This window comes from Marmota marmota, unplaced genomic scaffold (genome assembly GCF_001458135.2).
Source record: "Marmota marmota marmota unplaced genomic scaffold, marMar, whole genome shotgun sequence".
Classification (NCBI taxonomy): Eukaryota; Metazoa; Chordata; class Mammalia; order Rodentia; family Sciuridae; genus Marmota; species Marmota marmota.
The window spans coordinates 23,035,708-23,051,516 of record NW_026000068.1 but is presented as its reverse complement, the minus strand read 5'-3'; the positions used below and the strand labels follow the sequence as shown (position 1 = coordinate 23,051,516).

Below are 15,809 nucleotides of genomic sequence, written 5' to 3'. Positions count from 1 at the left end.
AGACCTATATAAGTATATGTGTATGTTTGTATATACATATATATATGTGTATAAATATACATATAAATTTTTTTAATTTAATTTTTTTTGCTAGTACTGGGAATTGAACCCAGGGCCTTGTACATATTAAGCAAATAGTCTATCACTAAGCTACATTCCCAAACTCCTTCTAAATATTATTAAAGTCAAATTCTGAATTCTCTAAGTCTCTCCCTATTTATGAGATCAGAGAAATGTTCTATACCAATAATTGTCCTATTCCCTTATACTTTTAGAGGTTCCAAGAAAGTGCTGGTATAGGAGATGGGTAAGTGGAGATAATAAGTTAAACAGATGGAAGACTAGCCTTTGTAATCAAATTTAACCAGAGTAGGTATTTTATTTTACAAATTAAACTTCTTAATCTGAAACAAGCAGTTCAGGGGCTTCAAAATAGTTCTTTTTAAAAAATGTTTATTCTTAAGCTTTATGTGGATACAATATGTTTATTTTACATTTATGTGGTGCTGAGGATCGAACCTGGTGTCTTGTGCATGCTAGGCGAGCACTCTACCACTAAGCCACAACCCCAGCCCCAAAATAGTTCTTGAATCATGGAACTGCTTATAATCTCTTATGGACCTTCTAGTTCATGAACATGATTTACTTTAATTATAGTGGTTTAAAAATAAGAGAAAAATTGGGTGTGGTGGTGCATGCCTGTAATCCCAGCTACTCAGAAGTCTAAGGCAAGTTCACAAGTTCAAGGCCAGCCTGGGAAACTTACCAAGTCTCTCTCAAAATAAAAAATAAAAAGGGCTGAGAATATAGCTCAGTGGCAAAGCACCACTAGGTTCAATCCTCAGTACCACTAAAAATTTTTTAAAATAAATAAATAAAAAGAGGAAGAAAGGGAAGATTCTGAATAAAAAGTCATTAAGAAGAAATATACAGAAATTTTTCAAAAAGCATACCAATTAGCTTTTCCTCCGTTGGTTATCCACATCTTCTGACCATTAATAATATACTCATTTCCTTTCTTTTCTGCTCTGGTCTTTATACCAGCTACATCAGAGCCTGCTCCTGGTTCTGTTACACAGTAAGCCTTGAATATGTGGAATAAAAGAAAAAATTAAAGGCTAAGTACTAAGTTATAAATGTATAGAAACAGAATTTTGTTTTGTCTTGTTTCTGCAATTTGGGGGACTGAATCCAGGGTCTTGCACATGATGGGCAAACACTCTACTATTGAGCTATATCTCCACAGTCCCCATATTTTCTTTTAAAGCCAGTAAGTAGTTCAATTATTTTTAAAATATCAAAAATTAAAACATTTTTAGAAAATCAAATAAATGTCTCAAATGTAAAAATTTATTTAATGTATAAATTAAAATTGGGTGTAGGACACTAATAAATAATACAAAAAATTAAAATGCTAGGTATCTTCAAACAAATTCATTTAATTCAATTCAATATATATTCATTTCCTGGAACATTTGAGTATACTAGACTATAAAGTAGGAGATGGGAAACTGGAAATGAAATCTTGTCCTAGAAAGTTTTATAATGTAACAGTAAAGATAAATAACCTTATTGTTACTATATGTCTAAATGTAAAAATTATGCACAAAGAAGTTGAAAAACTATCTTACTAGAAATGATGCTTAAATTAAGTCTCAAATGGAAAAGCAATTCTTTGGGAGGAGAAATAAGAATTGTTACCATGTAATCTTGGTATAGATGTTTTCTAGGCAGCAATACAGAATATGACACCAAGAAAAGAAATAGGGTTATCTAGTATTTGAAATGCTGGAAGTACTGGACTTCTATAATATGTGAATATATTATATTATATACTGTGCATGCAAGGAATGATAAGATATGAGTCTGGATAAAAGGAACAAAACAGATGACAAAGAACCCATTATATCAAACTAAAAATTTTAAATTGTATCTACTAGAAACAGGATGGCTTCTTAAGGCTCTTCAACAGAGGAATGACAATAGACAGCCAGTAATGGATAAAGGGAATCTAGGGAGGCAAGAGTTAACTAGTTCAAGTTAATTTGAGTTTATTGAGCAAAAGGTACAGTGGATATATACCATCTAAAGACACAGGTTCATTGCTCTTAAGTTACTTAAGAGTCTAAAGAAGAAAGAAATCTTAATTTAAAATCAAAGTATAAAATAATTACTTAACTTGTTACAGGAGGGTTGGGAGATGATGGGAGGTATGGAGGTTGAAAAGAAGTAAAACTTTTTGGAAAAGGTAAGTTTTAAATAACAAGAGTGAGGTAAATAGATCTAAGACTCCAGAAGAATGAAGGAGCAAATGTGTAGAGGAAACTACCAACAGTTCAGTACTAAAATGTAAGGAGAAACTTAAAGGCATAAAAAGAGGCTGGTGAAGCAGGCAAGGAAGAGCTCATGGAGGCCAAATGATATGTCACACTGAGGAGAAAATATTTTTATGCATTCAACAGAATAGTTAAATGACTGCTTACTATTATGCCATGGAATCTTAAGGAATCAAATAGATAGGCTTCAACAGAATAGATAACACCCTAGTGTGCAAAAGTGAATAGTGCATACATTTTTTTTTTTTAGAGGAAGTCAGATTTGGAAATGGATTCACAAATTTAAACATACCTTAAGTTCTAGTGCAAGTGATAATATAGAACCACTGAATGCCTTTTTAAACACATTTGCAAACATATTTGGATGTGCTTTTAAGTTTACTATTACGAAAGTTTGAAGGATGGATTTAAAGAGGAATTATAATAACAGCAAGAATCATCTTTCAGGTGCTGTTTGAATAAAAACCATACTTGGGGCTGGGGATGTGGCTCAAGCGATAGTGCGCTCGCCTAGCACGCACGGGGCGCTGGGTTCGATCCTCAGCACCACATAAAAATAAAATAAAAAGATGTTGTGTCCACCGAAAACTAAAAAATAAATATAAAAAATTCTCTCTCTCTCTTTAAAAAAAAAAAACCCACAAACAAACCATACTCAAATATCAAAAGGGCTCTACATCTAAGGGAGATAATTTGAACTAGTGGAAGGAAACTATAATGACGTTATTAAGTATTTATTGGATACCTATAATGATATTATAGTAAAATTTCATAAAAAGAAATGATAAAAACTGTCACTTGGTACATGTAATGTTGGTTAGAGATGCTCCCAAAGGGAGCTACTTCAAAAAGCCTCGACTCCAGGCACTCAAGGTATGAAAACATGAGCATAATGGCTTTTGGACAGGAATGCAGTAGAACAAACTCACTTGTCACAGAGTTAAGTGAACTAGATTACTCTATTTGAAGATTCAATAAAGTGTTCAGCATCATTAACAAAATAAGGTTTTATACAAATGAACTGACCAGAAAAGATGATCCTCTGAAGTACCAAAATTTTGTGTTAACCATCTTTAATAATTTTAAAAAATATACTACTAGACATGTTTCTTCTTAATAAGGCAAAATTTTTAGAGCTTATAAAATATATGGGTCTATCTTTGGATACAAAATAGCTTGTCACTGCTGGTTCTTTGGAATTGTTTTTTAATCTTATTTGACCATTGTTTAGTAATTAATTTACTTTTTCTAACCCTCTTTTAGAAGAAGAATCCCTTTTTTTTTCATTGTAACTTATTCCCTTCTTTACCTCACTATTTGGTATGATACAGCATTATACACAAAAATGTGGTTGCTCATATTGTTTTTCTTATTCTACATCACAATCTCTTGAAGATAGGATTGATAATACTGTTTAATAAATGATGTCCCTAAAATTTTTCATCTTCATTATTCTAACTAGTTTGATTTCCAACATTAGATGTGAATTTGCAAACTAGAAGATCAAGGAAATCAAATCAGTACATTGTTTTGTTCATAATTAGTAAGTAGACACTGTATAAAGATATAAGTTTATCAGATTCCTAACTCCTTATAAGGAGAAGCCATGTCTTCTTTACATTCTATTCTCAGTCTATCTGGCTTACGACTCAAATATTTGAATAAGTATAACATTATGCTTTTCTTTATTAATGATAATACCACCTCCTTACATTTATATAATTCACAAAGAAATATTGCATTTATTCTTTGTTTAAATTTTCTGGGTGGTATTAAAGCATTTTTAAAGGAAATTAGATAGTTTATATATTTAAAAACAAAAAAAATTAGGGTGAAAGAAATAAAACTAGAAAGAAAAACAATACACAGCAACATGTTTTGAGGTTCAAATAATTACTAGAGTAAAAATTGGCTCAAGTTTTCTTACTTACCAAAAGAGAGAAAACAGTATTAGTTATAAGTTTCAAGTATGCATTTCCATAAATGAAGTCTGGCATATATCATGAAAAGCAGTTATAAGAGAAGCAGTTCTCTTAGTCATTAGGTATGAAAGGCATTTCGCTAATATATTTTTGCAACACTCAGTGAAGATAGTCCTATAGAAACATAAGTTATCTTGTTTTTCTTTACTATATCCCTTTAAAACATTATACACTCAATGTTTAGTAAAGACTTCAAGATTAAGTGAATATACAAGATTATCCTGTTGTTATATGACGAGTTAAGACCTGAAGCCCAGTCTTTAGAATCCAAGTTTAGATCTGTTAGGCACATTCCAGCAATTTTTTAGTTCCATGAAAAATACAAGGTTTTACGACAAGAGTTTTATTTACCAGGGGGTGTTTTACACTTCTGGATTCTAAGACTATGTTTAGACAAATGAGTTTTACTGAATGTCCCCATAACAAGCTATTGAACAGTTTACACTTGATCTTAGCCAAAGGTTAAGAAGTAATAAATTATCTAGTGCTACATATATTTTAGGTATATACTGCTTAAAAAACAAAATATGGCTCTTAATTCTTAGAATATCATATATATAATATTAATTAATAATTCTGACTTTACAAAATTTTTTTGCAGTAAATGGCATTAAAAGTTATGGTTTTGCCCTTATTTATCTCCTCAGGTAGGGCATATGTAACTATAAGATCAGGTAAGTTATAAATAAATAATAATAAATATATCTGTTCTGTAAAGTTAAATATAAAGATCTGTGTTAATTTTTATGTATCAATTATTCCATGGCATTTTTTAAGAGCAAAAATCTAAGAAGTTTCAATATTAAACAGTGTAGAATAGTAATGTGTAGTGTATACATTAAAGACCATATTGCAGTAATAAATACCAAAGCATTTAAAAATAAGTAGAGCATAAGAAAGTGCTCATGATATTAAATAAAGATATAAAATTGCATATCTAATATGATGTTATAATATAGAAAAATATTTATATATTTAAAAATCTAGTAGGAAATATAAAATAGCAATCCCAATTAGCTTCATATCTGAAGAATTACAGATATTTTTGTTCTTCTTGATACATTTCTGTTTTCTCTACTATTTACAATTTAAAAAAATGTATTAAAATTTAAATAATGAACTGAATCAATTTAAGTTAATCAAAACTTATTGATACTTTCTATTTTTACCCTCAGCTTCATATTTTAAGTACAACTACTGCTATTTAGCACTAGAATGAGAAAAATGCACAGAAAATCTTCATTAATTTAGAAGTTATCAAAAGAGGGAATAGTAAATGTATTTTTACATATATTGAAGGTATTATTTAAAAAAGTTTGAATATTATATTTAAAGACTCAAATATTTTAGAAATACCTATTTATAACTAGTATAAATATTCTTATCAATGTATTATGGTAGGTTCACTTAAGCATTTCTATGCTTCAATTGATTAACCTGTGTCTATCAATATATATGCTACAAGAGGAGAATCTAGATATTTTATGCAGTTTTTAGACAATATTGAGAATATTTACACTAAACTCTATAATTTCCAATTACCTCATAAATATGTATGAATGTCTTTATAAGTAGTTTGCCTGACTTTTAAGTATCTGCAATGAATAAAATAATTTATTTTAAAATATTGCTTTCTACTCTTTCAGATGAATTCTCTCAATTAGTTTAAAATTCATAATAATCTACTATATTTCACTATTATAAACACACCCTAGATGGATATTTGGCTAATCAACAGGTAAAAATCCTTCAATAAAGAACAATTTCAAAACAGAACCTTGTATATATGTATGTGCGTTGTTGTTGCTGTTTTTTTTTTTTAATTCATTTTAAAAATTTGTTGAATTGCTTTCAAATAAAATGACAAATATACTCCCCAAGTCAACTGGCCATTCAAAAAATAAGTTAATCTCTTCAGTCACAGGTTTATATTAGTTTCTCACTAATTCAAACATCTACTATTTATTATACATTCAATCTGAACTTCCTCAGAAGTGGTTCTTCAGAAGAACCACTTAGTTCTTGAACTGCAGAATTAAGTAGATAGTGCTCCATTAAACAGATACTGTTCTCCTGAAAACATTATTTAGTAGATATTTCTCCTGTAGAAATAAGAAAGGGGATTATTATGACACTTTATTGGCATCTTAGAACATCACTCTACCTAAATATATTGACTACTTTTATCTTAATGTCATATAGAATAGTATATACATATAGATTCAAAACTCTTTGTAAATGTGAAATGTAAAATAAAGTAGTAGCTATACATACTCACACACATCATTGGCTCCTCAGTCATCCTCCCCAAATACTTCTTTTTCTGTTGATCATTTCCAGCAATAATAATAGGCATTTGCTAATGAAGAAAACAGACATTAAAAAGCAAGACATTTTTATTAAATATGTAAATTCAGAGATATTACAATTCAAAACAAGAAAAGAACTATTTCCTCCACAAGAGGTAAGTTCACAGAACTGGTTTTCATTCTGCCTTCAAGTTAAAAAGCTAAAGCAATGAAGTAATACATCTGCTACTGTCAGTATTTTCATATAAGTTATTTGTACAACTTATTACTTTAGTAAAATGCTCTAATAAAGGATTAAATTTAGAATGCATGACTTAGTACATATGATCTGGCTTCCTAAGAACTGCTCACTAAATTTCAGCAGTGCCAATAGTGGCAGCAAGCCAACCTGATTGGTTCCTGAAGGCTGGCTCTAGGCCTTGCCCTTACTTAAGAATTCCCACTATAGCTGTAGCCAAAAGTATACATTTTCCCCACAAGGACAACTAGGACTCCAAGTACTAGAGGCAAAAGACCAGAGCAAGGAAGCCTTAGAATCATACCCTGGGCTTCACTGCTGAAACTTGTGTTTCTTCTTGAAAAAACAAAAAACAAAACTATTTTAATATTAATCTAACTTAGCTGTTAACTGTCTCATTAACAGCTCAGTTAGCAATTAATTTTTTAAGTAACTTACCCCCAAAGAGTTTGCTTCAATAGCAGTCTGAACCCCTGTGCATCCATAAGCCAATTCTTCAGTTATTAAACAAGCATCAAAAGTTCCAAGTCCAAGTCCTCCTACGGCATCAAAATGTTTTAAGAGCCCATTCTGATGTGTAATGCATCTCAACAAAACTGTAGGTGAACTATTTTAACTTACTTCAATTTGGCTTAATTTTTATTTTTTTAATTCACATTTTAAAAAACATTAATTACATTTTCTCCAGTTTCCTATATTAATGGTATTCTGAATTCTTTTTTTCCCCCCACATTTTTTATTGGTGCATTATAGTTGTACATAATGATGGGATTTGTTGTTACATGTTTGTACATGCACACAATATAATATATTTTGGCCATTGTCACTCCCCTGCACTTCTCCCCTCCCTCCCCACATCCAGTAGTTTCTTTCCTCCACTAATCTTCCTTTGATTTTAATGAGATTTCCCTCCCCTCATGGCCTAATTTTGTTTTAAAAGCAAATATACAAATATAATATCTGTAAATGTTTTGGCTGGCAATAATAACAAGCCATACTTTTAATTCCATACTTTTCTAAAATAAATTTTAAATACTTCAAAAATTCTCTATTTGTAATCTGGATCTACATTTCTGTTTAAACTTGATTTTGTAAAAACTCACTTTAACTCTGCAAAAACTCTGACCCACTGATCTGTTGAAAAGAGTAATGTTCTGGAGGCTGGGGATGTGGTTCAATGGTAGAGCACTTGCCTCGCTAACACAAGGCCCTGGTTCAATCCCTAGCACCGACCAAAAAAAAAAAGAGTAATGATCTCACATACAAAAAAAAGTCTCAATGAAATTTAAAATGCAAGGTAGGATTAAAACGCATGAAATTCTTGGGAAAAATAAAAAAACAAAATGCAACAAACTAACCAACTCTAGAACTTTAGAGAAATACCAAAGTTCAGGATCAATTAGAGGAAAAAAAATGCCTGTGTTTTGCACAAGGCTTTTAAAAGCAGACAAATACTGTAGTCTGAACCAGAAAACAAAGGCAAAAAGTCACTTAATGTCAACAAATATTTAAAACAATGGGTAGAGTTTCATAATTTTTCTTGTTCAAGTGTATTCTGGGACTAAAAATGTGAAGAAAGCTTACCACAACTCTCGGGAATGTGTGTATTGATTAAACCAAGTTCCCAGGCTCTTTTAATTAGGGGGAAAGGGTACTAAAAGAAAAAAAAAAAAAAAAAAACCTCAGTTATAATACATTTAAAACTTTCCTAGTCTGATTATATAATCTTGTAAAAAATGTAAAAATTTTTTCTCCCTAATATTTGTATACCTACTTCACCAGTTTTATCATATTCTGCAGCAACCGGGATTATTTCCTCCCTGGCAAATTTACGAGCAGTAGCTTGAAATTCTTTCTGTTGTTCAGTGAACTCTAAGAGAAAGATATTTAGAAAACATTAAAATGGGACAATGAGTTGAGGAAAAAAGCCTTATAAAATTGGTATGTGGAAATTTATATATATAATGGGGAAGGTAATTTTTGATTAGCCACAAAGACAAAAACTATATTTTCTGACTAATCAAATTCACTGTACAGTATAAACAAGTCTATGTCAATACAAATGCTGAAGGAAATAAGATTTCTCGTTTCTACAAGTAAATAACAAGATATAAATCTGTAGAGCTCAAGGGTTTTTCTTATCTGATTGGTGAGATAAGAAATTTCTTATTTCTAATACATAATAAGACTTATCAAGTATTTCCTAATATTGGAGTGAAACTAATTTACCTGATATCAAGAATAAGTCTAAGGCATTGAAACATTTTCCATGAACATAAAACAACAAAATTTGTTTCAAAGAATTATATAAAATAATTTAAACAAATTTTAAGTGTAAAAATTAGCACAAAGAAACCAGTAAAAGTGATGGGATATTTTCTCAGAAGATAGTAGTAACATAAACTCCTGCTGTATTGCTAGTAAGTGGTGTCCAACACTTCATTTATATAAAAATGTTATTAGAAAATGAGTGAAATGAAAATAGTGGCTGGACTGAGGATAAGAGTCAACTAACCACTAGCTGGGTGCAGTGGCAAATCCCTGTAATCCCAACAACTTGGGAGGCTGAGGCAGGAGAATCACGAGTTCAAAGCCAGCCTCAGCAACTTAGATTAGGCCCTCAGCAACTCAAGGAGACCCTGTCTCCAATAATATATATCATATATGTATATGGACTGGGGATGTGGCTCAGTGGTTAAGTGCCCCTGGGATCAATCCCTGGGTACAAAAAAAAAAAAAAGAGTCAACCACTAACTATATTTTTTACAAATCTATGTTATCTAGTGTCTTAAGGTAGTTGCATCCAACATCAAAACATAGATTATTTACAAGAAACATAGGGTATTTTAGGCAAGAAAAATGAGAAAAACACAGAAGAACGAACAAGAATGTTTTAAGACTCTAGTAATCACTTGTCTGGAAACATGGGGGAGAAAATGTAAGATAACAGAATTTTGGTACTGAATTGAAGAATGTAAGATGCAATCTCTCATTTTATAGACAAGGAAGTTAAAGCACTGAGGCAACAAATGATTAGACCCATAGTCTTATAATGAATTAGCAGAAGTGGTTCAAGTCAGGGTTTTTACATCTTAACTTCTTTTCTAGGAGTGGTCAGTCCATATCAAGGTTGTGGGTAGGTAAAGGTAGACAAGACAGGGATCTATCATGTATTATTTATTGAGAAACTACTTTGATCCAGTCATTCACTATATGTTAGGGACTTTATATACTGCATATAATTTAATCTTCAAAGAAATTCTTGGTAATATTCATTATCTCATTTTATAAAAAATCAGATCAACTGGTCATAGGTGTTATTCTATATTCTTTTCTTTGGCTTCATTATCTCCCTCCCAAATATTTGTAGCTATCTCATTCTCTGGCACTCCAAAACCCATCACAGCCTTCTGCTAGTTTCTTACTATAGTGATTATTACCAAATCAATGCTGATGTCTCAATAAGACCCATTGAATCAAACCACTATCCTCACACCACTTGAAAATTTTTCATTTCATTCTGGCAAAATATTTTATAATCAAGGGGGAAAAATTTTGAACAAAAGCAATAACCTTAAAGACTGTCAATTTCACCTCAGTGTGAGTTAATTATCTTAGGTGCCTTGTAATTATTTTTTGAGATTAAGTTAACTAAGAAAATGTTTGTTTGTTTTTTTAACTAGAGGAAAGGCAAAAACTTTGAAGCAAGAAGTTCTTTTAGGAGGCAAAGAATGCCAAAGGTAGGAATTATTATTACAATTTTTTTTTTTGGCCTGGGGTTTTCCTTTCATAAAAGGGAAGTAAAATCTATTCTTTTTCCCTCCAATATCACATTACTCCCATCTCCCGTATCTGACAATTTCATCTAATTGCACCAAAACTGCAATTCAGATTAAATGATGACCAAAATGGGATTAGTTTATTATTAGACAGCTAGCATTATATATCTAATAAGTGTTTTAAGACTCATGAGTATTTGTTGAATTCAAATTTGTAAGTCAAGGACTATTCATAAATATCAGTAAATCTGCCGTTTATTTTTGGCTACATACTTAGAAAAAAGGAAAAGAATATTTGTATGTATGTAGCTAACACAGATCAAATGTATTTGTTTATTTATTTGGTACTAGGGATTTAACCCAGGGGTACTTTGCCCCAGAACTACATCCCCACCCCTTTTTTTGTTTTTATTTTGAGACTTGGTCTCATTAAATTTTCGAGGCTGACCTTGAACTTGTGATCCTCCTGTCTCACCCTCCCAAGCTCCTGGAATTACATTTGTGCACCACTGCCCCTGGCCATAGATCGAATGTATAGAATAATATGCTGAACAAAAAAATGTGTAAGGAAGAATGGGGGTAACTGACTTAATCATCTATGTATGAATGATGACTGGGTTCTACTCATTGACAAGACATTATCAAGTTTATAAACAGATTCCAGACAAGTCCATTTTAAAATCAAAAGACAGAACATAACACATACCAAAACTAAATCCTAATCCTGGTTCTCGTTTTTGATGAGCTTTTGTATGCTGTGATCTCCAGTCAAAATGAGAAATAATACTTCTCAGGACCTGTAAAAGATAATCTTATTAAAAATAAATTTGATAAATTACATATCAATCAAATAAGAGAATTCTGACCATTTTTATCAAAGGGTACAACAGTTTTTAAAGTCATTATTAAATGTCTTTAATTATAATTTAAATAAACCAATTACCAGCTACATGAGTACCTATTATAGAGAAAATTAATGCAAATAAAATTAATTAGTGATATTTGCACTACTGAAGTGGAGGATTTCCAGGACAGACAACAGGGATGACACTATTCTGGAAATTTCATCAATAAACTCCTAGGACATTGGTGAAGAGGAAGCTGATGAAGGGAGAATAGTAATATGGATTTGATAACCTGATAACCAGTCCCTGTGATCCTCCCAGGTATGCCTCTGGGAATCTTCCCATGGAGGATTCCATTTTCTAAGATGACTCACTCTATCTAACAAAATAAATCAGAATAAAACCATGTTCTATAATTAATTCTGTTGTCTATAGGCCTTCATACACGGTTCTAAGCCAGGAGCCAGCAAAATACAGCAGCTACCAGTTTTTTTGTTTGGTTAATTTTTTTTTTTTTTTTTAAGCAGGGGTCAATACTAGGGATCAAACCCAGGGGTGCTTACCCACTAAGCAACATCTACAGAAATTTTTATTTTTTATTTTGAGACAGAGTCTGGCTAAGTTGCTTAGGGCCTCACTAAATTACTGAGGCTGACCTTGAATTTAGTAATCCTCCTACTTGGTATCTTCCAAAGTTGCGTGGATTACAGGCATGCACCACTGCTTCTGGCTGGTCACCAGTTTTTTAAGTAAAGCCCTATTGGAACATAGCCCCGCCATAACCTCTATTGCTACTTTCACAGTAAAGCTATATGATTGAAACAGACACCATAGGTCTACAAAGCCAAAGATAGTTACTATTTGTTCCTTTATAAAAGTTTGCCAGCCCTGTTCTAACTATTAATATACAACTTGTCTTAATATCTGAAATATACTCATATTTCTTCAAGGATATATTGAAAAAATACAATCAAGATACACAAATACTATTCCTTTGGAACCCATTTTTATATTCACTACAATTTAATGGACACAAAAGTAACCATTAGTATTAAAGTTATCAAACTGGAAACCATATAAGTGCTACTGAGTAAAGGTCTGAGTTCAGAGAAAACCTATAAATTGAAAGCAATTTATACTTTAAAGATTTTGATGGAACTATACCTACATAGTTTTAATAAGCTAGATACTGAGAGAAAAGAGAAGCTGTACAATACACTAAAGTTTCTAGAACCTAAGTTTTTCAAAATATGTAGAAAGAAACTGACCACTTTATAAAGGATCATTTCAACTGATAAGTGTCACCTGCATTTAAGCTGACAGTATGACTGCCAAATATAGTAATTTAAATAGCCTTTTCAAAATTAACATACCTCCAACTATGACTTTAAAAAAATACACCGTACGAAAACATTTTCTTTAAAATTTTTATTAACTTTGTTTTGGAAGTAAAACATGATTTCTTTTGTCCTCATTGTATAGTCTTCACAGACCAAACCTATTCTTTACAGTCACATTACACATATTAATTCACTGAATCTCAGGTCAAACCTAGAATTAAGGAACTGTTTTTTTTTTTTTTTAATTATCATTTTGTATAGGAAGAAACTGAAGTTCAGGAAGGTCAAGTAAAATTAGCCAAGATCACTCTACACTTAGGTAGTGGGATCAGAATTCTAATTCTCACATTTATTATTAAGAGTCCATGCTATTAACCATTTTGCTTTAGTTATACTGGTCTTTCAATTAATTTCCTATCTGATCATTAGAAAAACACCCACAAAAATCAGACCAAATAACCTCATTCTACTATAATGTGTTTAAACATCATTGCACAAAAATCATTCTTCACAAAACAGGTAAAATGGTCTGCTGAGAGACATTAAGGAATTATTTGTGGACTTAAAGTAATTTACAAGAAGTCAGTTTACATGGGTTTTCAAGAAGACTTGTTATATAAAATAAGTGCAAAGGTTTCTACAGCCAAGAACACCGCCCCCTAACCTATTAATTACATGACAATGTTAAACATTTATTTAGAGAAATGGTCTAGTAGAAAAAAGAAACAGTTCAAGATTTCAAGTTAGAATTGCTGAATTTGAATCTAGATAGCACGACTATCTTTGTGACCTTGGACAGGTTACAAACTTCTTGTACCTTCTATTCATACCAGAAAACTGGGGGTTAATCTCACTGGATAATTTGGGGGTGATTTAAATAATATAATGTTTTGAAAGCCTCATGTCATAAAATATTGGTTTTATTGCTTAGGGCTGTCTGCAGAGAACAATGGTATTCCAAATAAGCAAAAGATAGCAACTTCAATTATCCATTTTGCAATTAAAGCACCACTACAATTAAATATTTCCAGACATTTCTTAGAAATATAAGGGGCTGGGGTTATGGTTCAGCGGTGGGCGCTCCTCTGGCACAGGTGAGACCCTGGGTTTGATCCTCAGCACCACATAAAAATAAATAAGTGAAATAAAGATATTGTGTCCAAGTACAACTAAAAAATAAATATATATTAAAAAAAAAGAAATATAAAGTGTCTTAGTTTTATGGGGATGCCAAAAAAGAGATAAAGGAATATACATTTTATAATTTTTTTTTCTGTTTTTCTAGATCCTTTCTTGGGAGAGATTGAGATATCTTTTTTCTGATGTCAGAGTTAAAAGTAATTCTTAAAATACTCCAACTTCTGCCTTTAGAGCCCAATAACTTGTATAGACAACAACGGCAAAAATTGGGCAATGATTCAATAGGATCATTGTAAATTCTAAAACTGGAGGGGCTTTTTCTGTTTGTTTTTTTTTTTTCGTCAAAGGCACATTAAGCAACATTTAAATGGCAGTCTTGCAATGAATATTATTAATAATATTTACGAAACTAAAACGCATCTAGCAACTGAAACATATTTAGAATCTATAAGACACGATGCTAGAATAGTTAAGCTTCAAGGAAAGTTCTATGGTAGGTTTTTTTCTTTGACTTTTTCTTTAACGTATGCAACTTGGAAAGGCATCCCTCCAGATTACAAAACTACCGACATATTACATATTTAGTGACTTGAGCAACTACTCCATTTTCCTTTTCCAATGATTTTGTAGATACCCAAGATAAGACTACTCGTATTCTAACACCTTCTAGTATATATAATTGCAGAACGACGTGTATTTGATGAGTTCCTTCCTGGGCTGGGGGCATGGGCGGATTTGGAAAGTTTTCTCGAAGAGACATTACACTAGATCTGCAAAAAGCAGAGCAAAAGTGAACTCTGTTCACTTTGGGAAAAGGGTGGGATTCCTAGTTAGAATTATCTGGAGGGCTCCCGCGCCGAAGAAAGAGTCCGAAGGCAGAAAGGCCTCATTAGGGTCTAGGAGGTTAAGCGACAGTGAAAACCCATAATGCTTTCCCGTCTGGCTGGGAGAGGAGTGGCAGGCCTGCAGGCACCGAAACCGCGGAGGCGTCCAAGCTTCGGGTAAGCTGGCCTGGCGCTAAGAAGCGGTCCTGTCATAGCTCGGCTTCCTACCCCTGTGATCCGCATCCGTTCTCGGCCCCCTTTCGAAACACGACGCCATCCATTCCCGCGCCCCACCACTACCCTGGTCTCCCTCTCACCCCGCAACTTCTCCTAAACGCTGCGGCCATGTTGACTCGCGTTGTGGACCCTCGGACTCGAGCCGCCCGGCCGCCACTCAGAGTCTGTCAGACTCCAGGCACGCGCTGGGCCTATCTGGCCCCGCCCACCCGCGAGGGGGCGTGGCCGGGGGCAGGTTGCGGCGGAGAAACGCAGGGCAGGGCTCTGAGAGAGTGGAGGGCACGGAAGGGTGGAGCTTGGCAACCGTCGCTAGAGCTGGTCCTGCGACCTTGGCAGAGGGTTGGCCCTCGCTCTCACGTGGTCACCAGGAACGCAGCACTGCTGTTTGGTGCTTTGAGTTTTCTAATGTTGCGTCTTCTGGGGAAGACGCCAGGGCAGACCGCAGGGTGCCGAGGGAGCCGGGGGGCTGGACGCTGGGCTGGACCAGAATCCAGGCCAGAGATCGCCGCGGGGTTCTGAAGAAGAGCTCTCCCGGTGGTGGGCGGTGACCTTTATCTGGAAAGACCTGTCAGACTGAAGTGTTCCTAAGCTTCAAAGTACGCCTCACTCACAAAGGCTGGACCAAAGCGAAAGGTTTTCTGTGCTTGGCAAACTCTAAACAGTGGAAATTAATTGCTTGGATAAATTCGACCTTTCTGAATATTTCCAAAGCGATTTTCTTTTTTTAAAATCATTATTTTTAATGCCTTTGTTTGTATTTATTTATTTTTATGTGAACC

The 15,809-nt window shown here is 33.2% G+C and overlaps 1 protein-coding gene and 1 long non-coding RNA gene across 4 annotated transcripts in view; one reads left to right on the top strand and one right to left on the bottom strand.

Moving 5' to 3' along the window:
• The window catches only part of Acadm (acyl-CoA dehydrogenase medium chain), a 36,208-nt gene extending 20,683 nt beyond the window's left edge, over positions 1–15,525 (bottom strand). For 2 of the 3 annotated variants that reach the window (XM_015490525.2, XM_015490526.2), the window contains exons 1-7: positions 15,111–15,525; positions 11,351–11,441; positions 8,640–8,737; positions 8,450–8,519; positions 7,304–7,404; positions 6,597–6,677; positions 954–1,084 (exon numbers count right to left, since the gene is read on the bottom strand). In XM_015490525.2, coding sequence (XP_015346011.1) covers positions 954–1,084; positions 6,597–6,677; positions 7,304–7,404; positions 8,450–8,519; positions 8,640–8,737; positions 11,351–11,441; positions 15,111–15,140 — 602 coding nt within the window. In that variant the 5' untranslated portion in view covers positions 15,141–15,525. The remainder of the gene's footprint in view (positions 1–953; positions 1,085–6,596; positions 6,678–7,303; positions 7,405–8,449; positions 8,520–8,639; positions 8,738–11,350; positions 11,442–15,110) is intronic. The other variant, XM_015490527.2, reaches the window with a different exon arrangement.
• On the top strand, positions 2,179–15,213 carry LOC125619995. Its single transcript, XR_007351572.1, has 3 exons — positions 2,179–2,313; positions 12,586–12,591; positions 15,202–15,213. It is a non-coding gene; the product is annotated as an uncharacterized LOC125619995 (long non-coding RNA).
• Positions 15,526–15,809: the final 284 nt, after the last annotated feature.